Source organism: Crotalus tigris, unplaced genomic scaffold (genome assembly GCF_016545835.1).
Source record: "Crotalus tigris isolate CLP2741 ecotype Arizona unplaced genomic scaffold, ASM1654583v1 scf7180000023746.1698619, whole genome shotgun sequence".
Taxonomy (NCBI): Eukaryota; Metazoa; Chordata; class Lepidosauria; order Squamata; family Viperidae; genus Crotalus; species Crotalus tigris.
Window position 1 is genome coordinate 1,519,142 of NW_024100155.1, and position 22,884 is coordinate 1,542,025.

General features: G+C 44.4%; 1 protein-coding gene across 5 annotated transcripts in view; it reads left to right on the forward strand.

Annotated features, from left to right (window-relative positions):
• COL27A1 (collagen type XXVII alpha 1 chain) overlaps positions 1-22,884 on the forward strand; it is a 129,670-nt gene that overhangs the window by 101,028 nt on the left and 5,758 nt on the right. For all 5 annotated transcript variants that reach the window (XM_039321566.1, XM_039321563.1, XM_039321567.1 and 2 more), the window contains 22 exons: positions 2,608-2,661; positions 3,606-3,713; positions 5,000-5,053; positions 5,835-5,888; positions 7,742-7,798; positions 8,111-8,164; positions 9,445-9,498; positions 10,241-10,294; positions 11,591-11,644; positions 12,246-12,353; positions 13,488-13,595; positions 15,168-15,275; positions 15,780-15,833; positions 17,033-17,095; positions 17,850-17,903; positions 18,548-18,583; positions 18,725-18,742; positions 19,604-19,639; positions 19,902-19,928; positions 20,778-20,843; positions 20,959-21,127; positions 22,134-22,243. In XM_039321566.1, coding sequence (XP_039177500.1) covers positions 2,608-2,661; positions 3,606-3,713; positions 5,000-5,053; positions 5,835-5,888; positions 7,742-7,798; positions 8,111-8,164; positions 9,445-9,498; positions 10,241-10,294; positions 11,591-11,644; positions 12,246-12,353; positions 13,488-13,595; positions 15,168-15,275; positions 15,780-15,833; positions 17,033-17,095; positions 17,850-17,903; positions 18,548-18,583; positions 18,725-18,742; positions 19,604-19,639; positions 19,902-19,928; positions 20,778-20,843; positions 20,959-21,127; positions 22,134-22,243 — 1,500 coding nt within the window. The remainder of the gene's footprint in view (positions 1-2,607; positions 2,662-3,605; positions 3,714-4,999; positions 5,054-5,834; positions 5,889-7,741; positions 7,799-8,110; positions 8,165-9,444; positions 9,499-10,240; positions 10,295-11,590; positions 11,645-12,245; positions 12,354-13,487; positions 13,596-15,167; positions 15,276-15,779; positions 15,834-17,032; positions 17,096-17,849; positions 17,904-18,547; positions 18,584-18,724; positions 18,743-19,603; positions 19,640-19,901; positions 19,929-20,777; positions 20,844-20,958; positions 21,128-22,133; positions 22,244-22,884) is intronic.

Sequence of the window (22,884 nt, forward strand, 5' to 3'; positions counted from 1 at the left end):
GTAATAAACGAGAATATTTGTAGCTCAGGGTTGACATGAGGGGGTCCTTGGTGCTCTCTGAGCTTGCTTGTTTTCTTGTAGATGTTTTGTGACCTAAACCAGGTAGCATCGTCAGTGCTAGAAGGGAGTTGGGTTTGTGGAGAGGAGGAGGAGGAGGAGGAGGAGGAGGAGGAGGAGGAGGAGGAGGAGGAGGAGGAGGAGGAGGACAACTGTGGGATCCTTGGTGCTCTCTGAGCTTGCTTGTTTTCTTGTAGATGTTTCATGACCCAACTAGGTAACATCATCAGTGCTGGAAGGGAGGGGGGTTTTCAGGGAGGAGGAGGAGGAGGAGGAGGAGGAGGACGACGACAACGACTGTGGGGTCCTTAGTGAGGTTAGTGTCCATGTTTCACCGGCAACCCAGACTGAAGTATCTGCAGATAAATCAAGCACGAGTTTCTTCAGCATCCATCTTCTGCCTCCTAAGATCAAGGGATTTGAATCAGAGCAAGGTTTTGCTCCATGGAATAACGCCAAAGCCCTCTTGAAAGATACAGCTCCTCGTTTGGAAAAAAATATTGTATAAATTCATTATTTCATCAACTCTCCAGCAGCTGTGGTGTTCCATCCCACCAATTGTTTGGCTGAATGCCTGAGGACTGCGGGACTCATCATCGTGAAACAGAGGCCCTTGGCTTCCCTGTTCAAAGTCATGAAATAGGATGAGTCATCTCACATCCTTGGGAAAATACCTAGCAGCTTTCTCTCTCTTTTTTCCTCTCCTCCTCCTCCTCCTCCTCCTCCTCCTCCTCCTCCTCCTCCTCCTCCTCCTCCTCCTCCTTCCTCCTTCCTCCTTCCTCCTCCTCCTCCTCCTCCTCCTCCTCCTCCTCTTCCCTCCTTCCTCCTCCTACTCCTCCTCCTCCTCCTCCTCCTCCTCCTTCCTCCTCCTCCTCCTCCTCCTCCTCCTCCTTCCTCCTTCCTCATTCTTCCTCCTTCCTCCTCCTCCTCCTCCTCCTCCTCCTCCTCCTCCTCCTCCTCCTTCTTCTTCTTCCTCTTCCTTCATTTAATCTTCAATTCGATTCACACTCTGGGACTGGTAAAAACTTAACAGTTCAAGTCTTAGTCAAGGCCCTAAGAGCTGTTAAGGTAACGTCTGAATATATAGGCAGTTCCAAGTAAGATTGTTTGTTTGTTGATGTTGTTGTTTCAAAGTCAGAATATTCAAGTCTAATGACTTCAAAACATGTCCACGTATCTAGGCAACCCTTTGGGTATTTCTCCAGTGGCTCCGGTTACTATTGGTACAATGATTTGTTTCGTCCTTCACGATCGCTTAGCTTCAATTTGCAGATCGCGGCATTTCTTTGTTTTTTCTAGTTGTTTCTTTTCAATTCGTGCATCACCTGGTATTGTAATATCAGTGAACCAGACTTTTTTTCTTTCTTTTCCACAGTAGTGATGTCAGGCATGTTGTGGGCCAGATGACTGTCTGGTTGGATTTGAAAATCCCACAGCATCTTGACCTGTTTATTTTCAAGAATTTTTGTCAATTTGGTGTTCCAGTATTTTTTGCTGCATTCAAACCATAACTTCTCCTCCTCCTCCCTCTTCTTCTCCTTCTCTTCCTCCTTCTCCCTTTTCTCCTCCTTCTCCTCTCCTTCTCCTTATCTCCTCCTTGTTGTCCCTTTTCATGACTCCTCCTTCTCTTCCTCCTCCTTCTCCTTCTCCTCCTCCTCTCCTTCTCCTTATCACCTCCTTGTTGTCCCTTTTCATGACTCTTCCTTCTCTTCCTTCTCCTTCTCCTCCTCCTCTCCTTCTCCTTATCACCTCCTTGTTCTCCCTTTTCATGACTCCTCCTCCTCTTCCTCCTTCTTCTCCTCCTCCTCCTTCTCTTCCTCTTCCTCCTCCTCCTCCTCTCCCTCTTCTCCTTCTTCTTATCACCTCCTTGTTCTCCCTTTTCATGACTCCTTCCCCATCCTCCTCCTCTTCCTTCTTTTTCTTTTGTTATTATTGTTATTATTTGGTGCAGATGTCTGCCAGCCAAAATGGGCCACTATCTGGACCCATTCTCTCACTTCCCAAATCACCGAGGAACCTTTATCATCTTGTTTCCTTCTTTGCTTTATTTGTAAACAGATTGGTCGCATCCCTTACTTGAATCCTAAATAATGTAAGCTTAAACCGCACTAATAAAAGTGGTAAGTGAGGGGGATTTCTCACTAATCCCCAAACGGCCTCAACAGGAATAAACAAGGATGTGAAAGGAGTAGTAGCTCCAGAAAGCCTCAATAGTGTTTTATCTGCCCGCCTCAAATAAGCGGCTTCTGTAATTCCTTTCTGCTGAAAAATGTATCGCGACCTCTGGGCAGTGCGCAATTGGAAAAACAAACAAACATTGGTTTGCTAACTCTCAAATGAACCATGGGAAAAAAATATATTAAATTATTTTGTTTTAAAATGAGGGTCAGGGTGGAGTGGTTATAATTTAGCGGGACTATGGGTAGTCATCTAAGAAACTCAGGTTGGTGTGAAATACCTTCTCGTGTGAAAAAACCTGTCTAATTAAACTCTTGACTTTTGGAAGACCTTGACCCTTGATGTCCTTCTTCTTTTTCTTCTTCTTCTCAGGGTCCAGAAGGAAAACCTGGCCAACAAGGAGAAAAGGGCAAAGCTGGACTTAAGGTAGGGGTGATTCCATCTTTTTAAATTCTCCTTGGTGCTCTGTGAGCTTGCTTGTTTTCTTGAAGATGTTTTATGTCCCAAACTAGGTAACATCACCAGTGCTAGAAGGGGAAGGAGTTTGCGGAGAGGAGTAGGAATAGGAGGACTATGCGGTCCTTGATGCTCTCTGAGCTTGCTTGTTTTCCTGCAGACATTTCATGATCCAACTAGGTAGCATCATCAGAGAACTAGCCTGTCAAAGAGAGTTCTAACATAGCTTCTTCCTTGACATGCTAAATATTTTTAAATTAATTTGTGTTGCTTTGTTGGGAGAAATGTTCCGACTTGTGTGAGGACAATTAATCAATGGAACAGCTTGCCTTCATACATTGTGACTACTTTATCACTGGAGGCTTTTAAGAAAAGACTGGACAGCCATTTGTCTGAAATGGTATGGGGTTTCTTGCCTGAGAAGGGGGTTGGACTAGAAGACCTCCAAGGTCCCTTCCAGCTCTGTTCTATTCTATTCTATTCTATTCTATTCTATTCTATTCTATTCTATTCTATTCTATTCTATTCTATTCTATTCTATTCCATTCCATTCCATTCCATATATTCTATTCTATTCTATTCTATTCTATTCTATTCTATTCTATTCTATTCTATTCTATTCTATTCTATTCTATTCTATTCTATTCTATTCTATTCTATTCCATTCCATTCCATTCCATATATTCTATTCCATTCTATTCTATTCTACTCTACTCTACTCTAATCTAATCTAATCTATTCTTTCATTCTCTATTCTATTCTATTCCACTCCACTCCACTTCACTCCACTCCACTCCACTCCATTCCATTCCATTCTCCCCCCCTTTCAGTTTAATGTTATAGTCCCGGCCGAGACAGGTCAACCATGGGGGACTAGTGTGGTATCAATTGCTGATGTGTCTGCTCTTCTTCAGGGCAACAAAGGTCACGAGGGACAGCTTGGAGAGACGGGCCCACCTGGACCTATGGGCTCCACAGGGACTCAGGGCCCCAAAGGATCAAGAGGTACCCTTGGACCTAGGGTGAGAATTGGCTTTTTAAAATTTACTCTTGAGTTATAATCCATTAAAACTGTTCTTCCCCAGTTACCTGTGTTCTACCCACTCGTGTTTTTGCCTTGAGATATCATTCCCCTGTTTACGGCTCTTCTCGTCAAGTCGCCCAAATGGGATTTTTCTGTAAACGTCTGGGCAGAGCTGTACCATATGACCCAAACCGGTCAAGTACTGATGGTTCAGAGGCAAGACTTTATTGGTATATTCTAATAAAATGCAATGAAATTCATTCTTTCCCTCTCTCTACCTGCCTGAGCAATGAACTGATGTTACTTTGAGGAATAAAGTAGAAACAGCTTAAACTGGTTGCCTTCTTAAGGGTCAAAGATGATTATGCATTTTGTCCAGGAGTAGAAACAACTTGAGGTTCTGTTGGTTCCCTTCTTATGGGTCAAAGATGACTATATATCTCATCCAGGAGTAGAAATAACTCAGGAGGTTCCATTGGTTCCTTTCTTAAGGGTCAGTGATGACTATATATCTCATCTAGGAGTAGAAACAATTTGAGATTCTGTTGGTTCTCTTCTTAAGGTCAAAGAAGCCTATATATTTCATCCAGGAGTAGAAACAACTTGAGGTTCCATTGGTTCCCTTCTTAAGGGTCAAAGATGACTATATATCTCATCCAGAAGTAGAAACAACTTGAGGTTCCATTGGTTCCCTTCTTAAGAGTCAAACATGACTGTATATCTCATCCAGGAGTAGAAACAACTTGAGGTTCCATTGGTTCCCTTCTTAAGGGTCAAAGATGACTATATATCTCATCCAGGAGTAGAAACAACTTGAGGTTCCATTGGTTCCCTTCTTAAGGGTCAAAGATGACTACATATTTCTCCAGGAGTAGAAACAGCCTGAGGTTCAGTTGCTGGTGAACCTCAATGGAGACAAGGGTTGGACTTCTATTACTGGGACCATCAGGAGAATGATGCTGGTCTAGAAAAATCCAAGTCCTCTTGAATGTCATCTCTCTTTCTGTGACATTATTCCCAGACCAACCTCCTTTTCTTCTATTTAAAGAAGAACTAGAGGAAAGCAGAGAAGCCCACACAAGTTTGGGAGAGAACAGGTGGGTCTATTCAGTTTAGAGAAGATCCTGGGATCTAGGTTTCTCAAAGGAAGGCTCTTGAGAGGCTAAAACCTTAGAGAGTGTGAATGAATATGAGCTAGAGAGAGACAACATTTTTCTTCGCGAAACGACTGAGCCAATTTCAGGAAGAGCAAGGATGGAATTGACTCTCTGTTCTTCTTGACAGGGACCTCCGGGCCAGATGGGTGTCCAAGGAGAGATGGGATTAAAAGGCTATCAGGTAACTATGGTTTGGGACTGTTGTGGATACACTAAGCTGCCTTTTAGGGACCATGCAGTGGTCTGTGTAGTTCTTATCTTGCTGCCTTTTTATAATCAGGAACTGTTATTTTCTTGGGACATCTCAGCTTCTTCTCAAATGTGTCCCTTTTCTCCACCCCTGGAGAAGATCCATAGAATGAGGGGTAGGGTTGGAGTAAGAGAGAGAGAGAGAGAGAGAGAGAGAGAGAGAGAGAGAGAGAGAGAGAGGGAGGGAGGGAGGGAGAGGGAGAGACAGAGGGAGGAGGGGGAGGGGGAGAGGGATAGAGAGAGAGAGGGAGAGAGGGAGGGAGGGGGAGAGGGAGAGAGATGGGGAGGGAGAGGGAGGGAGAGAGAGACAGAGAGAGAGGGAGGGAGAGAGAGAAAGAGAGAGACAGAGAGAGACAGGGAGGGAAGGAGAGGGAGAGAGGGAGGGAGAGAGAGAGAGAGAGAAAGGGGAGAGAGACAGAGAGAGGGAGGGAGAGAGGGAGAGGGAGGGGAAGAGAGAGGGAGAGAAAGAGAGAGACAGAGAGACAGGAAGGGAGGGAAGGAGAGGGAGAGAGAGAGGGAGGGAGGGATAGGGAGAGAGAGAGAAAGACAGAGAGAGACAGAGGGAGAGAGAGAGAGGGAGGTTCCACTTATCCTGGAGTCCAGGAACAAAGAACGAACTCAGGTCCATGGTGCTGAAGGCCATTTGTCAAGGTCCATGTGCCGAAGTAGACTTCCACAGAGGATGGCATTTCACCCTTTCTTCTAATCTGCAGGGACACCCAGGATCACCGGGCACCATGGGATTTCCTGGACCTAAGGGAGAAAAGGTAAATGGACAGAGAGGATGCTGCATGGGAGACGGTCCATTTTCATTGCAATGATCTTTTGATGAGAGCCATTTTTCACTCTTATTTTTTGAGCTTGAAAAATCTCTACCCTGGCATCATCCAACCATTGCTATGGGGAAAGGAGCGAAGGAGCTATGCAGGTATTACAGAACATAGAATAATAAGGTTGGAAGGGACCTTGGAGGTCTTCTAGTCTAACCCCCCACTCAAGCAGGAGAAACTCTGTCCAGTCTCTTCTCGAAAACCTCCAGTGTTGGAGCTCCCACAACTTCTGAAGGCAAATTGTTCCACTGATTAATTGTTCTCCCTGTCAGAAATTTTTCTCCTTAGTTCTACTGTTGGGTCTCTCTTTAACCTAAATTATAACATCATATCTCTGTAACCTTTATGGCTGGGGGGTCCCGAGAACCTTATTGAGGGTCCTAGGCAGAGCCCCTGTTTCGGGTCTGAGAAGCTAAGCAGGGTCAGACCTGGTCATTCTTGGATGGGAGAGCTATCACCATTCTGGAGGCTCCCTAGAAGGAGAATGTCCAACACAGAGAGATACTTTTCGAGCGACTTCATGAAGACACAGATAAGGAACTCAGCGAGTTGAAATGTCAAGGGATTAGAAACTTTAGTGCCCTAGAACTTTGGTCTGTTCTTGGCCGGCTGATTCTCCCCAACGCTGGCACGTTGTAATGCCAGGGCGTATCCTAGTCACTTTTGCCAACAAAAGTGCGTATAGTCCAGGCCATGGTTTTCCCAGTTGCAATGTATGGCTGTGAAAGTTGGACCATAAGAAAGGCTGAGCACCAAAGAATGGAGGCCTTTGAACTCTGGTGCTGGAGAAGACTCCTGCGAGTCCCTTGGACTTCAAGGCGTTCAAACCGGTCAGTCCTAGAAGAGATCAACCCCAACTGCTCTTTAGAAGGCCAGATCCTGAAGTTGAAACTCAAATACGTTGGCCACCTAATGAGCAGGAAGGACTCACTGGAGAAGGGCCTAATGCTGGGAAAGATGGAGGGCAATAGAAGAAGGGGACGACAGAGAATGAGGTGGCTGGATGGAGTCACTGAAGCAGCAGGCATGAACTTAAATGGACTCCAGAAGATGGTAGAGGACAGGAAGACGTGGAGGAACGTCCATGGGGTCACGATGGGTCGGACACGACTTCGCAATTAACAACAACAACAATCCTAGTCAATGACTCTTCTTGGATCGGTCTATCTGCAGCTCTTTAAATTGTCCTTGCCAAGCAAAGAGAAGTCCAGCTGGAGAAACTTCATTTTTCCCTCTTCCAAATTAGAAAACGATGCTTCTCACCCAGAGACGGTGGACATTAGGAAGGGATCTGCTCTCACCCTCTCCTTTTCCATTCATACTTAACTGCAGGTTCCTGATCTGGAGGATTTGTTTTTTTTAAAATTAACTTTAAAAAAAAAATTTATTTGAGCAAGCTCTGCTGGGCAGCAGAATTTCCATCCTGAGAAGGCGGTTCGGATTGATGCCAGGAAAAAAAAAATTCATCTCTCCCTGGACGTGTTCAAGAAATGATGAGATTGGGGGTCCCCAACCCCTGGTCTGTGGACCGGTACTGGGCAACCGGTCCGCACAAACAAACAAAGTCCCATCTGTCGGATGCAGGCAGCACACAAAACCACGCACTCTGGTCCGTGGGAAATCCTTTCTCCATAGAATTGGTCCCTGGTGCCCAAAAGGTTGGGGACCTCTAGATTAGATGGCCACTGGTTGGGGAATGCATGAATGTAGCTCCGTCGTTGTGTGCTTCTTTACATCCATGTTGAACTAGCCATCTTTTGCCCTATAAACCAAGTGTTTTGTGTTTTCAGGGAGAACAAGGTGATGATGGGAAGAAGGAGGGACCCCCTGGGCCACCTGGAGAGAGAGTAAGCTACCTGTTCTGTCCAGGACTATTTATCGATCAAGGTCTTCCCAAGAGCAACTCAAGTCTTGTGGCCAATGGTGGGCAGCTGATGGAAGGCCTAAGAGGTGGTGGTCACCTTGCGAAGAAGAGAAGGGATGGAGCCTGTTGGACCTCTTTTGGGAGATACTTCACTAACTGGAGGCCATCACCCAGAAAGCCCTGCTTCTCTGGATAGCTATACCCTCACCATGACTTAAAACACGAAGTAGGGATTTGGAACACGAGACCGTATCTCATGTGGTTTTTGTGTTTTTCTCACCTTCTCCTTTTTTAGGGTCCCACTGGCAACAGGGGAGATCGTGGGGAGTCTGGAGACCCTGGTTATCCTGTGAGTCCTTCTCCAAATACCTGGTTAGGAAATTAACCATCTTGGGAACAGTACTTTCTTCTTCTTCTTCTTCTCTGCAATCTTCTGTCCTTGAAATCTTAAACCAGAGGTCTTCAACCTTGGCCCTTGTATGACTTGTGGACTTCAGCTCCCAGAATTCCTCAGCCAGGCATACTGGCTGAGGAATTCTGGGAGTTGAAGTCCACAACTCATAAAAGGGCCAAGGTTGAAGACCCCTATCCTAAGCAGTCTCTACTTGTTCCAACAAGATGTCAGTTCCGTGTGGTCTAGACTGAGCAGAGGTCCCCAACCTTTTGGGCACCAGGGACCGATTCCGTGGAGAAAGGTTTTTCCATGGACTGGAGAGTGCGTGGTATTGTGCTCTGCCTGTATCCCACGGACAGGGTTTTGCTTTTTTGTGCGGACTAGTTGCTTGCATGCCACGTCCCGGTACTGGTTCATAGACTTGGGGTTGAGGACCCCTAGTCTAGAATGCCTATCGTCTCCGTACAACCGTGATGGCCGGGGATGTTGGGAATTTTAATCCAACAGGCCTGTTTGGGGGAAGGATAATTTGGATGTAACTCAGCAGCAGAAAGGTGGCAGAAGGGTAGAGAGGTCAAACGAGGAAGGAGCCATATGAGTCAACCATCATATGAAGACCTTGAACCTTCCTTTGAGCAAGGAAGCACAATTACTTCAGTGTTTCTCAACCTTGACCTCTCTACGATAGGTGGACTTCAGCTCCCAGAGTTCCTTAGCCAGCATGCTGGCTGGGGAACTCTGGGAATGGAAGCCCAGAATGAACACCGAGTTAAATGATGCAAAATTCCACTTTATCTACGGTGGCTTCCTCGTCGTGCTTGCAAGTTTTCCCTTCTCCTTTCAATCTACATAGATGCTAATATAACTTACAAAAAGGACTTTTTTTTAAAAAAAAGAGACAAGTCCTCCTGCTTTTCTCCTTTAACACGTTTTCTCTGGGGTAGACTTGTAAAATACAACGTAATCTCTTTTCTTCAAAATGCCACTGTTTGCGTGCCGTCTCCTGGATGTCACTTTGATCCGGGGGCACAAGGATGCTCCCTGCTGCAACGTGGGAGGGTGGAGGAAAAATCTGAATGCCGAAATTTATTTCCAGCAGAGGGCGAGAAGGGCATCCTTTAGTCTTTAAGCTATGGGGAGAAAATAAGAAGGGCGAGGGGAACGATTCCTTCTGGACCAAACATTGTTGACTGAATCCTTCATTTGGATTTTCTCTCTCTCTGATTTTCCTCCAGGGCCAAGGAGGAGTTGATGGCGAGCGAGGAACAGCCGGGCAGCAAGGTTTGCCTGTAAGACACTGTGATTGTTGCATTTACTCCTTTTATTCTTCTCAAGCGTCTCCTCCAGTAGAAGTCAAAACATCATCCAAGGAGGGGATTCCACAATCTATATTTCTTCTCACCTTGTGCTGATGTTCTCTTTGACTTCCTGGGAATACGGGATGCAGTTCTGGTGTGCTGGAGGTCCCCTTATAAGGTGTAGCAGGACCCAGGGACTCTTCCATTTCCAGTTTGATGAGGAAAGCAAAGTCTGTTCTTCCTCTAAGTCAGGGGTATCCAACCTTGGCAACTTTAAGATATGTCAGCTTCAAATCTCAGAATTGCCCAGACGGCATGGGAGTTGAAAACCACAAGTCTTCTGGGAGTTGAAGTCCACACGTCTTCTGGGATTTGAAGTCCACATGTCTTCTGGGATTTGAAGTCCACATGTCTTCTGGGAGTTGAAGCCCACACATATTCTGGGAGTTGAAATCCACATGTCTTCTGGGATTTGAAGTCCACGTCTTCTGGGAGTTGAAGTCCACACATCTTCTGGGAGGTGAAGTCCACACATCTTCTGGGAGTTGAAATCCACATGTCTTCTAGGAATTGAAATCCACGTCTTCTGGGAGTTGAAGTCCACACATCTTAAAGTTACTAAGCTTGGACACCCATGCTCTAAGAGATTCCGTCTGCCCAGCTTAGCTCAGTCTTGGTGTTCTATGAGAGAGGCATTTCCAAGGATATAATTTTGGTTCTTTCCTTTTTTCAGGGACATCCAGGACCCCCAGGATCCCCAGGCCTCAAAGGATCCAAAGGCAGTCTGGTATGTTTTGGAAAGTGGACACGGCCTGGTGCCTTTTTCATAACAGATCAGATTTAGTTGGAGAGATGGTTGTCTTGAACATTTGCTGCCTTGCTCGACTGAAGGCCACAAAACATCTGTAGAAGAAAATAGCCATTTCTGCACGCAGAGGTGACTCTTTTTCTTTTACAGATCTGAAGTTGGTGTGCCCAGTTCCTTCTCTGACAGGCTACATATCTATATCAGGAGATTTCTGATTACTTGTTTGTTTATGCTAGGGAGACACGTTCCATCTTCTGGGCTTAGAGCGGGCGATTCAAAGGCTAGCTGTGTTTTCACTTTGGTGGTGAAAGATCTGAAATCAGAAGAAGGAGGCTATCAATTGGTCCTGAGCAAGTGCATTTTGAAGAACCTCAATAGATGAGGGACTATCTGGTGGATGAGGCAATTGGGGGATTCCAAGGAAGGATGGTTCCATTCAATGGAATTTCAATTCAATGAAGCCAGTTCATGGAAGGGGAATTCCATTCCCATTTGAACAACATCGTTCCCAATTTGCCTGCTCCAAATGTCCAGGTAAAGCAAGGTGTTCTGCTACTAGACTTCCCCCCCCCCACAATATTTTACCAATTATTGAAGAAAAAAGTAGCCCCCAAACTCATCACCAACAAATATGGAGATGGGGCAGAATCAACTGAATATTGGAAAAGATAAGAATCTGAGATCAGCTCTGCCTGATGGAGAGGTGTACTTGTTGAACGTGTACACGTCAAGTGTTAAGACCACTTGGTAAGGCCACACTTGGAATACTGCATCCAGTTTTGGTCACTGCGATGTAAAAAAGATGTTGAGACTCTAGAAAGAGTGCAGAGAAGAGCAACAAAGATGATCAGGGGACTGGAGGCTAATGCATATAAGGAACAGTTGCTGGAATTGGGTATGTCTAGTTTAATGAAGAGAAGGACGAGGGGGGACATGATAGCCGTCTTCCAGTATCTCAGGGGCTGCCCCAAAGAAGAGGGAGTCAAACTATTCTCCAAAGCACCTGAAGGCAGGACAAGAAGCAACGGATGGAAACTAATCAAGGAGAGAACCTAGAACTAAAGAAAAACTTTCTGACAGTTAGAACAATTAACCGGTGGAACAACCTGCCTTCAGAAGCGGTGAATGTTCCAACGCTGGATGTTTCTAAGAAGACACTGGCCAGCCATTTGTCTGAAATGGTATAGGTTTTCCTGCCTGAGCAGGGGGTTGGACTTTACTATTATTATTATTATTAACTGATCTCTGTGTCTTTCGTTCTTTTTCCCTACTAAGGGTCAAAAAGGAAAACCAGGAATAAGGGGTGCCAGAGGCAGCCGTGGATCACCGGTAAGTTTGCTTCTACTCATCCAGTGGCAGGCACCCATGATACACCCACTATCTGTTGTGCCTTGGCTGTATCTGATTATGTCTCCCCAATGGTTTAAGAACTTCAGTCATGGATAATTTGTGAGGTCAGAGAAGAGCAATTAAGATGATCAAAAGCCTGGAGACTCAAACACACGAAGAACAGCTGCAGGATTTGGGTTTGGCTACTTTCACTTCTCATCCAAGAAGGTTCCTTGGCTCTGACTGGGTGGTGGGGAATGGAAGGATTTATACTCCTTGCAGACACAGGGCAGAAAATGTCTTGCAGAAAGCACAGCTCTACCCCCATTTGCACTGCTCAGGTGACCATGAGGACACAGGTGAACCTCCAAGTGGCCTCCACGGTTCTCTGAATGGATGCAAATGACCAGCTGTCTGCGAGGAGTATAAATCCTTCCAGTCAGAGTTGAAGAAGCTTCTTGGATGAGGTGAAATGTCTTCAAAGAGAAACAAGACATTCCAGCATATTTGGGATATATGGTTGATCCAGTTTTAAATTGTGTTGACCTTGTTTGACATTGCCAATCCACATTCCATTTGTAACCAAGGGCTGTTCTTCTAGGGTCCTCTTGGGCTGCCAGGCCCCCGAGGGGTCATTGGGCGAGAAGGACAAGAGGGCACCCCTGGAGTTGACGGGATTCCTGGAAAAGACGGCAACCGTGGGCAAAAAGTAAGTGGAAGGCAGCTCATAGAAGTATGGCTGGCACTGATACAACTACATGGCAACTACATGACAAAGTTGAACAATGGGCCCTATCCAACCAAATGAGTCTCAGTGTGGAGAAAAGCAAAGTCTTACACTTAGGCAGGAAAAACCAAAAGCACAAGCTTGGAGGCAGTAACTGTGAGAGGGACCTTGGAGTCCTGGTGGACGATCACTTGACTATGAGCCAGCCGTGTGCGGCAGCAGCCAAAAAGCTAACACAATCCTGGGTTGTATAAACAGAAGCACAGAATCAAGATCACGCGAAGTACTATTACCGCTTTATAAAGCCCTAGTAAGGCCACACCTAGAATACTGCAGCCCATTTTGGTCACCATGCCACAAAAAAGATGTTGAGAGTCTGGAAAAAATTCAGAGAAGAGCAGCTAAGATGATCAAAGGCCTGGAGACCAAAAGATACGAAGAACGGCTGCGGGACTTGGATTTGGCTAGTCTAAAGAAAAGAAGAAATAGGGAAGACATGACATTAGTGTTCCAGTATCTGAGGGGCTGCCACAAAGAAGAAGGGGACAGGTTGTTCACCAAAGCACCCGAGGGCAGGACGAGAAACAATGGTAGGAAGCTGATCAAGGAGAGAAGCAACCTGGAATGAAGGAGAAACTTCCTGACAGTGAGGACAATCAATCAATGGAATAGCTTACCCCCAGAAATCGTGGGCGCTCCATCACTAGAGATTTTTAAGAAGAGACTGGACAATCATCTGACTGAGATGGTATAGGACCTCCTGCTTGAGCAGGGGGCTGGACTAGAAGACCTCCAAGATCCCTTCCACCTCTATTCTATTCTATTCTATTCTATTCTATTCTATTCTATTCTATTCTATTCTATTCTATTCTATTCTATTCTATTCTATTTTACTCTACTCTACTCTACTCCTATTCCTATTCCATATTCTATTTTATTCTACTCTACTCTACTCTACTCTACTCTACTCTACTCTACTCTACTCTACTCTACTCTACTCTACTCTATTCTATATCCCTTACAATTCATCACTATAACGATTCATTGATAGGAATCAGTGTTATGATGGAGATGTACCTCCGCTGATGTTCTTTCTCCCCTCTCCCCCCAAATTAGGGTGAACAAGGTGAGGATGGGGAAGAAGGCACCCCAGGGATCCCAGGGAAAAGAGGGAACTTCGGAGTCCCTGGCTTACCTGGAGCACAAGGCCCCACAGGATTTAAGGTTGGTTCCACCTGTTCTTTGTCAGCAGAGAAATGACACCCTGGAGTTTCTGCACCAAGCGCCTTGGGATGTTCATTAACATATTTTATTTTGTGTATTGTGGTGTCCCTTCCAACTGTTTCTTTAAAATTGCCTTAAAGGCCTAGTTGTGCCACGTTCGGGTGCCTGGGTGGTTACATTAGCAGTTGAAATAGGTTGATGGTGATGGTGATCTTTTCTGGACTGAGGGCATTTTGATGGCCCTCTCTTGCATTTAGATTTCAATTTTTTTTTTTATGATGATGGTTGGTTGATAGTCTGAAAATACGTTTTATGTTTGAGTGACTGCCATGATCTATTGGGTGAAGGGGTCTTCAAACTTGGCCCTTTTATGACTTGTGGACTTCAACTCCCAAAATTCCATGAAGCTTTTTCAGCTCCGACTGGATGGTGGGAAATGGAAGGATTTATACTCCTTGCAGACAGCTGGTCATTTGCGTCCTTTTAGAGAGTCATTGAGGCCACGTGGAGGTTTACCTGTCTTTTAGGGTCACTGTGTCCTCAGGGACACAGGTAAACCTCCAGGTGGCCTCAACGACTCTCTAAAAGAAGGCAAATGACCAGCTGTCTGCAAGGAGTATCAATCCTTCCATTTCCCACCATCCAGTCGGAGCTGAAGAAGCTTCTTGGATGAGAAGTGAGACATCTTCAAAGAAAAACAAGGAAGTCCAGTTGCCTTCTGAAAAAAGCACCTTTGGGACAACCGTGTCCTGGATGACGGAGAATCTCCATAGACATTTAGCCAAATATATCAACTGGAAAGCAAAATCCAATATTGGAGAAAATTTTCAGAGCTGATGGCCCTCCAGAGCTTCAAAGAAAAGTTCAATCTTTTTTCTTTTCTTTTTTTGGAAATGTTGCATTGTGGTCCAGGGCCTGCAAGTGTCTGTTTTCCTTTGGTTCTTCTCTTTACTAACATTTTGTGAAAAAGGGAACTTGTTGAAAAGAGAGATGCCAAGTAGGTTGCAGAACTGTTGGGGGCTGGGCGAAGGCAAATGTAATTCTCCCTCATTTAACCAGGGATGTATCCATTGACCATCATTGCCCCCTAATGACCAGAATTGAGAACGACAAGCTGGTTTAGGGTCATGTGAATCTAGCCAGTTTTACCAGGGAAGGTGCCTCCTCCTCCCCCCCCCTCTTCCCTGAAAACCCCCCTCCCTTCTATCACTGATGAGGTTACCTAGTTTGGGTCATGGAACGTCTGCAAGAAAACAAGCAAGCTCGGAGAGCACCAAGGACCCCTCAATCCCTATTATTTTGGAGAGGCAGGTTGAGGATGCGACGTTTTTCAAGCTTCTGCCCCTTTCTTGGAACATCAGTCTCAAATTAAGCATGTAGCCTGGAGTCACAAGGTGCTCCCAAGGTGCACCATCTAAAGGTTGCAGAGGTGGACGACGCAGCCAAGTCTTTGTGCTTTGCTCGGATTTTGGGAGATTTGGGGGTTCAAACAAAGGGCAAAGAACTTCAGTCTATGGGGCTGGAGGACTTCTGGAATCTGTACGCTGATGGACTATTTTGGTGGCTTCTTAGGGAGAAAGAGGTTCGCCTGGAGAGGTTGGTCCATTGGGTAAAAGAGGTTCTCAAGGTGGAACGGGACTCCCTGGGACCTCCGGTGATCCAGGATCCAAAGGACAGCCGGTGAGTAGATGCGTGCGGTAGCTGCCGAAGTCTGTTGGTTGAGATATCTCTCGGGCCAAGAAAAACGAGTCTTCTGCTGTTTGATTGATGGGGCAGGTGAAGAGAACAGATCTGCCAAACATCTGAGCTTCTGCATTCAATTTCCTGAAGTAACGTGGGCTGTCCAGGCCAGGTTCCTTCTTCATCTCTTCTCTATTCCCGAGGATCAGCCTCTGCCAAACAGGCTTAGATTAAGACATCAACTGCAGCAAAACTTGCCGTCCTTCCAGAAGCTGGAAGAGACGAGCGGACCTATTTCCAAGCCAAACTATGATAGTGGAGAAGAGGATGACTTTGTTTTGAGAGCTAAATTTCCATCTGGGTTTTGGGGCCCTTTGTTCTTTGCCAATTTCACAAAGGACGAAAGGGAAATTCAGGCTGTTTATTATTATTATTATTATTATTTTTGGCTTCATCTCTGTGTTGTTGTTTCTCCTTCTGCTCCTTGAAAAAAAATCTTTCTAGGGAGACGTTGGTGAATCAGGGTTTCCAGGGATTGCTGGACTCTTTGGCCCAAAGGTGAGTTGGTGGTTCCCCTAATTGTGTCATTACAAGTTCTTTAAATCCGAGACAGGGCTTATTTTGGTGAAATGTGTCTACATAGAAAGATTGACCGTGAACGGTGAGCCTGCTCTCAAAATGGCAGCTGCAGATGGTTGATAGCTGCGCAGGTTGGTGGGACCAGTCATGAACAAACTCCTGTCATGGGATGGGATGGGATGGGATGGAGTGGAGTGGAGTGGAATGGAATAGAAATATAGAATAGAATTATAGAATAGAAATATAGAATAGAATAGAAGAATAGAATAGAATCCAAAATGAATAGAATAGAATAGAATAGAATAGAATAGAATAGAATAGAATAGAATAGAATAGAATAGAATAGAATAGAATAGAGAATGAAATAATTGGAATGGAATGGAAAGGAATAGAATATAGAATAGAATATAGAATAGAATGGAATGGAATGGAATGGAATGGAATGGAATGGAATAGAATAGAGAATGAAATAATTGGAATGGAATGGAAAGGAATAGAATATAGAATAGAATATAGAATATAGAAGAGTAGAGTAGAATATAGAATAGAATGGAATGGAATAGAATAGAGAATGAAATAATTGGAATGGAATGGAAAGGAATAGAATATAGAATAGAATATAGAATATAGAATATAGAAGAGTAGAATAGAATATAGAATATAGAATATAGAATATAGAATAGAATAGAATAGAATAGAATAGAATAGAATAGAATAGAATAGAATAGAATAGAATAGAATAGGAGAATGAAATAATTGGAATGGCAGGTCCTTACCACTCTCTGTATGGACCTTCTATCTGAGGCTCTGCTACCACCAAACCAGACAGTGATGCCGTTTGTTAAGACGTTCTCCATCGTGTCTCTATGAAAAGTGGTCAGGATACAGCTACTAGAAATGGGCTCAGTTTGTTTGCTGCCACCTATTTTGGGTATAGCTTCAATTTCTGTTTGGGGACAGGGGCACAATTCAGAAGGAAGGGAAAGAGAGAGAAACAAGAGCAGAGCTTGTTGCAACCTGGATGTAGGGCATCGTCCCACTTCGGGATCTTTTAAAATATGATTTGAAATGGTTCTACTTTTCAAAAGCGGAAGGTTATAGCTGAAAGAGATGATGCCCCAGTGGGTGGATGGTGCTCTGACCTGGTATATTCACCCAATACTTCTTTCTCTCAATAGGGACCACCTGGAGATCTTGGCTTCAAAGGCATCCAGGGCCCTAAAGGGCCTCAAGGAATCTGGGTGAGTTGACTTCACCGTTCTTGCCTTGACTTTCAGCTCTCTGAAGCTGGTTTCTTCTCAATTAAAAGATGGTGAGCTGCATTCAGCTCGACGTCCGTGTCTTCTGCACACCCCGTGACTGGGCTGCTGAAATTGGGCAGCAAAAAGGACCAGATTTTGACCTGTTTGGTGGTAATGGTGATGGAGACAGCTTTCTTCTCGGAGGCTAAAACGTTTAGCCCTGTCCTACCAGGTTGTCACCACATCACCAAATTCCTCAACCAGTCAGTCTTATCTGATGGAATCAGTCTAAAGAATCAGCAGAAAAGTAGGTACTCTGTTGAGGAAGGAGTAGATTTATTCCAAGGGATGGGATGGTAGAAGGTGAGTGGTCTTCTCCTCCACCTTCCTTCCCTGATAAATATTTCCTCTACTCAGAAAAGGTGAGATACCTGGAGCAAGAAGCAGCTCCTATTCTGGGTCTGGTAGCCTTTGTTGGGTCAGCTGAAAGTCCAAATGCCTTAGATGAGCTTCTGGACATGAGAAAGCTCTGTGATACACATCTGGTGCTATGGATCCAAAAGCAAGGTGGTGCTCCCAGCCTCATCTGGAGTCAAAAGCTAAGGAGGATTGGAGATGGCTAGTAGCTGGGTGGACTACCCCAGGAAAAGAGGGCTGGAGATCAAACTGGGAAAGAGACATGGAAGATCTTCTTGGTGGTATGGACTATCCATCGAATACGTGTGCAACCTTGATTGATGGTTTGTTTTTGTAGGGCCAAGAAGGTGTCATTGGTCCAGTTGGGATTTCAGGTCGACCAGGAAACACTGTAAGTGTCTCTCCTGATCCTTCATTCCTCTTCTTAACATTAGCAAATTTATCTCAAGGTAGAGTAGAGTAGAGTAGAGTAGAGTAGAGTAGAGTAGAATAGAATAGAATAGAATAGAATAGAATAGAATAGAATAGAATAGAATAGAATAGAATAGAATAGAATATAGAATAGAATAGAATAAATCGACTAGAATAGAATAGAATATAGAATAGAATAGAATAGAATCCAAAATGAATAGAATAGAATAGAATAGAACAGAATAGAATCCAAAATGAATAGAATAGAATAGAGAACAGAATAGAATATAGAATAGAATAGAATAGAATAGAATCCAAAATGAATAGAATAGAATAGAATAGAATAGAATAGAATAGAATAGAATAGAATAGTTGGAAGGGACCTTGGAGGTCTTCTAGTCCAACCCCTTGCTGAGGCAGGAGACCCTATACCATTTCAGAGAAATAGCTGTCCAATCTCTTCTTAAAAACTTCCAGTGTTGGAGCGCCCACAACACCCGAAGGCAAGCCATTCTCGACCTTCCTTACACTGACGGCCAATTCACACATGCTTCAGAGACTTTGAAGGTTTTCATTAGGTGTCTTACACATTTAATAAGTGTGCCTTTCTCACTTCCTTTTCAGGGTCCTAAAGGAGAGAAAGGCAGCCAAGGCGAAGCGGTGAGTGTTGCCCATGCTGTGCCCCGGGTGCGAAAAATATTCCACAGTTGATTGTTTAATTTGATGTGTTGTGCCCATGGCTGTAATAATCAACTGAGAACTGTTAATGAATTAATCAACTCCTTCTGTTTTCTTTTTCAGGGTCTCCAAGGTCCAAAGGTAAGTACGGCTGTGTGTCCCGTCAAGACTGCTCCTTCCACTCCAAGACTTGAAAGCTCTTCAGCCATCCTTGAAAAGTTTCCTGTTTGAAGAGAGAGAGAAAGAGAGAGAGAGAAATCAGATCATTCTGCTTTGGCTTTAGGGAAGTGCCAATGAAGAGTGATCCTCTCTGGGTTAAAATATGGAGTTTGCTTAAAAAGAGGGATCTTCAAACTTGCCACTTTAAGACTTGTGGACTTCAGCTCTCAGAATTCCTCCGCATGGCTGGCTGAGGAATTCTGGAATTCTGGGAGTTGAAGTCCACAAGTCTTAAAGTGGCCACGTTTGAAGACCCCCTGCCTTAAAAAGAATAGAATGCAACATTTTAGTCCAGGCGAGAGAATCACAGATGGAGCGCAGAGATGAAAAGGTCCTTGGAAGCGGGTGAAGAAAAAGTCTACGGAGATTCCTAGTCACCCAGGTCATGGTTGGCCCAAAGCTGCTTTCTTTCAAAAGGCAAGTGGACTTGCAAACTGCAGGATTCAGGTGACCCTGAGGTCATGGTGGCCTCAACGACTCTCAGAAAGAAGGACTAACAATCAGAGGACTGCATGGAATCTACATCCTTCCATTCCCCACCATTCGGTCAAAATTGAAGAAGCTTCTTAGATGAGAGGTGAAAATCCAGTTGCCTCTTGAAAGAACAGTGTGTGTGTGTGTGTGTGTGTGTGTGTGTGTGTGTGTGTGAAAAAGAGGAAGACAACTTTGGAAAAGAGGTTCCCTTTACCCTCATACATAGTGACGTTTTGCATCTCCAGTTCAGCTACCGGCTGTTCAGGTTGAAGGATCAATCATGGTTTATCTTGACTCTTGTCTTCCTAGGGTATCCCAGGGCCCCGAGGACCTCCTGGCCCACCGGTAGGTATTTCAAATCATGATTTGGGGCTTTTGTTCTGTTTGTCTTACAAAGAAAACCCAAGCAATCGATGGTGGCCCAATCTTCTCTGCATCTGGGCTGTGGGACCCGGACGCAAGCAATGTTCTTTCTTGACAACTCAAGCTTTTCCACCTTGACCTCTTCCCTCTTCCTGCTAGCCATCCGCAGCCATCCGTAGCCAAGAATTTGCTCTTGATTTAACTTGCTTAATGCTTCTTCCAACTTTGTCTCTTATCTTTGCAGGGCCCACCAGGAATTCAAGCTGCATTGGTAAGTTTTCCGAATCCTCATTGGCCTTAGAGTTCTGCAGGTTTGGGAAGTGTGTTGAAAAAAACCCCCCAAAATACCAATGAAGGACAATCTTTGTAGCTCAGGGTTGAAATGAGGGGGTCCTTGGTGCTGTCTGAGCTTGGTGGTTTTCTTGCAGACGTTTCATTACCAACCTAGTAACATCATCAATGCTAGAAGAGAGTGGGGTTTTTCAGGGAGGAGGAGGGGGACTGTGGGGTCCTTGGTGCTCTCTGAGCTTGGTTGCTTTCTTGCAGATGTTTCATTACTTACTTAGGTAATGTCATCAATGTTTGAAGGGACTGGGGTATGGGGATGAGGATGAGGAAGAGGAAGAAGAAGAGGAAGAAGAAGAACAAGAAGAAGAAGAAGAAGAACAAGAAGAAGAAGAAGAAGAAGAAGAAGAAGAAGAAGGAGAACAAGAAGAAGAACAAGAAGAAGAACAAGAAGAGAACGATGACTCTTGGGTCCTTGGTGCTCTCTGAGCTTGTTTGTTTTCTTGCAGACGTTTCATGACCCTAACTAGGTAACATCAGTGCTAGTAAGGAGTGCTCTTACTAGCCCTCATGATGCTGTCTAGTTAAGGTCATGAAATGTCTGCAAGAAAACAAACAAGCTCAGAGAGCACCAAGGACTGCCTCAAAACCGAAATAAAACCACGAAACCTTTGGGAGATTGGGTTACAGGCGTCCATGCGGTTCTCATTTCATTTAAGCCTCACCATCTCCGCCCAGGAGATTCCATCGTTAATCCAGACAGAGCAAGTATCCCATCTGCAGGGGCTTCCTTCTTCAAGTCTACCATATCTTTTTCTTTTCTCCACTAATCCAGGGGCAAGATGACTTCGCTGCAGCTTTCCACTCCACGTTGATTGCCAGCGCTGTCTTCAGGTCTGAGGTAAACCATGGGAGCTTCTGAGATCTTTAAGGAAGACTTTCTGACATGCTTACGGGGGGATAAAAGGATTGGCCGCTGTGTGGAATCCATTAACGTCCTCTCCCTTTCCTGGCAGAGCTACGAACAGATGGACCTTCCAGTGATGGATCAAGGAGGGGAGATCTTTAAGACCTTGCACTACCTCAGTGTCCTCATTCAGAGCATCAAGAGACCCTTGGGGACAAAAGAAAACCCTACCCGTGTTTGTAAAGACCTCATGAACTGTGAACAAAAGATGCAGGATGGTAAGCCTTCTGCTCCAGGATGGACAGCAGACAAATCCATGTTCTCCAAGGTCTACATCAGTCATGATGTCTTAAAAGAGGAGGAGGATGGATTTCATAGGGGTATCTAGATTTGTACCAATTTGGGGCAAAGCTGAACGAAGCCATAAGGTCTAGATTTCACTCCTCCATGAACTTTCTGCCCAAATGTAACAACTCTTGGGAACATCCAGAAGAATCTCAACCTATCTCCTGATGAATTGAAACCCCAAAGAACAAAACAGTAGAGAAAAGGACAACAAAAGAGTTGTGTAAGATGGCCATTTCTCCCTTCTTTGTGAGGGAAATGGAATCGAAGGCCCCTCTCAAGAAAACGTTGACTATGCTCCTGAAAGATAGGAGCAGCAGAGCCACAAGATTTACATGATTAGGCTTTTCTACAGTGTCCTGGTCTTGCCACCTTCTTCTTCACGTGGGATGAGCCATCTTCTCTAGATGATCTGACAGGACAGGCAGAATCATTTTGGAGTGTAGATTATTACACCTCCTCTGTACAAAATAACGGAGTGGGAGGGGACCTTGGAGGTCTTCTACTCAGGAGACCCTAGACCAGGGGTCTTCAAACATGGCCCTTTGATGACTTGTGGACTTCTTCAACTCCCAGAATTCCTCAGCCAGGCACACTGGCTGAGGAATTCTGGGAGTTGAAGTCCACAAGTCATCAAAGGGCCATGTTTGAAGACCCCTGCCCTAGACCATGCCAGACAAGTGTCAGTCCAGTCTCTTCTTAAAAGCCTCCAGTGATGGAGCACCCACAATGATGATGATCTACTACAAAAGATGAAAGGAGACTCCTATCTACTACTCAGAGCTGGAACAAAAGAGATCTAATCTTGAAGGTCTGAACGTTGGTAGCTCCCACACTGTTCTTCTCCAGAACTTTGATAAAATCAGTGGCCTTCTCAAAGATATCAGTATAACTGGATCTGGCCTCACCTGTTGCTTCTCTCTCGTCTTCTTCCTTCAGGCGTCTACTGGATTGACCCAAATCTTGGCTGTTCTTCAGACAGCATTCAGGTCACCTGCAACTTCGCCCAAGGAGGTCACACTTGCCTCAGTCCTATCACAGCATCTAAGGTACATTAAATGCACACACTTAGGATTAAGACTATGAGTTAGAAGTAAGAGAAAAAGGGGTGATTAATGGAATACATATTAAATTGAATAAGAGTGTGTGTTTTTTTCTTTTTTAGGACTATAGGGTTATTTGTAAGAAAATTATTATGTAATGTTGAGTTATCTAATAAGATAATCTGTTTGTTTGATAACATGGATGTTATTAGTTATGACAATTAATTGGATGTAATTTGAATTCTGTTTAATGGATCGAAATGACTTAAGGTCTGATTTTCTTCTGTCAGCTTAAAGAGATTGATTAATTGATGGACTAGATATGTATAGGATAGATTAATATTTTATTTTAACTAAGGGATATTAGTGGAAGAAGAATTAAATAAGATTTATGATAAAATCAAGGAACTGGAATATATTTGGAAGCGATATCCGTATTGATAATGTTTGTACTTAAAGTTAATTTGATTATGGTAGTGTAAATTTCTAAAGCTTTAAAAACAGGTATAGGCTGAATAAATTTAAGCTAGAATTGGACTATTTTAAATAAATTATGTTACCTAAGAGAAAAAGAGAGGAAATATTTGATGTATTGATTGAATTACGTATATATGTTTTGTCTTTTGATGTTTTTTACCCTAACACCA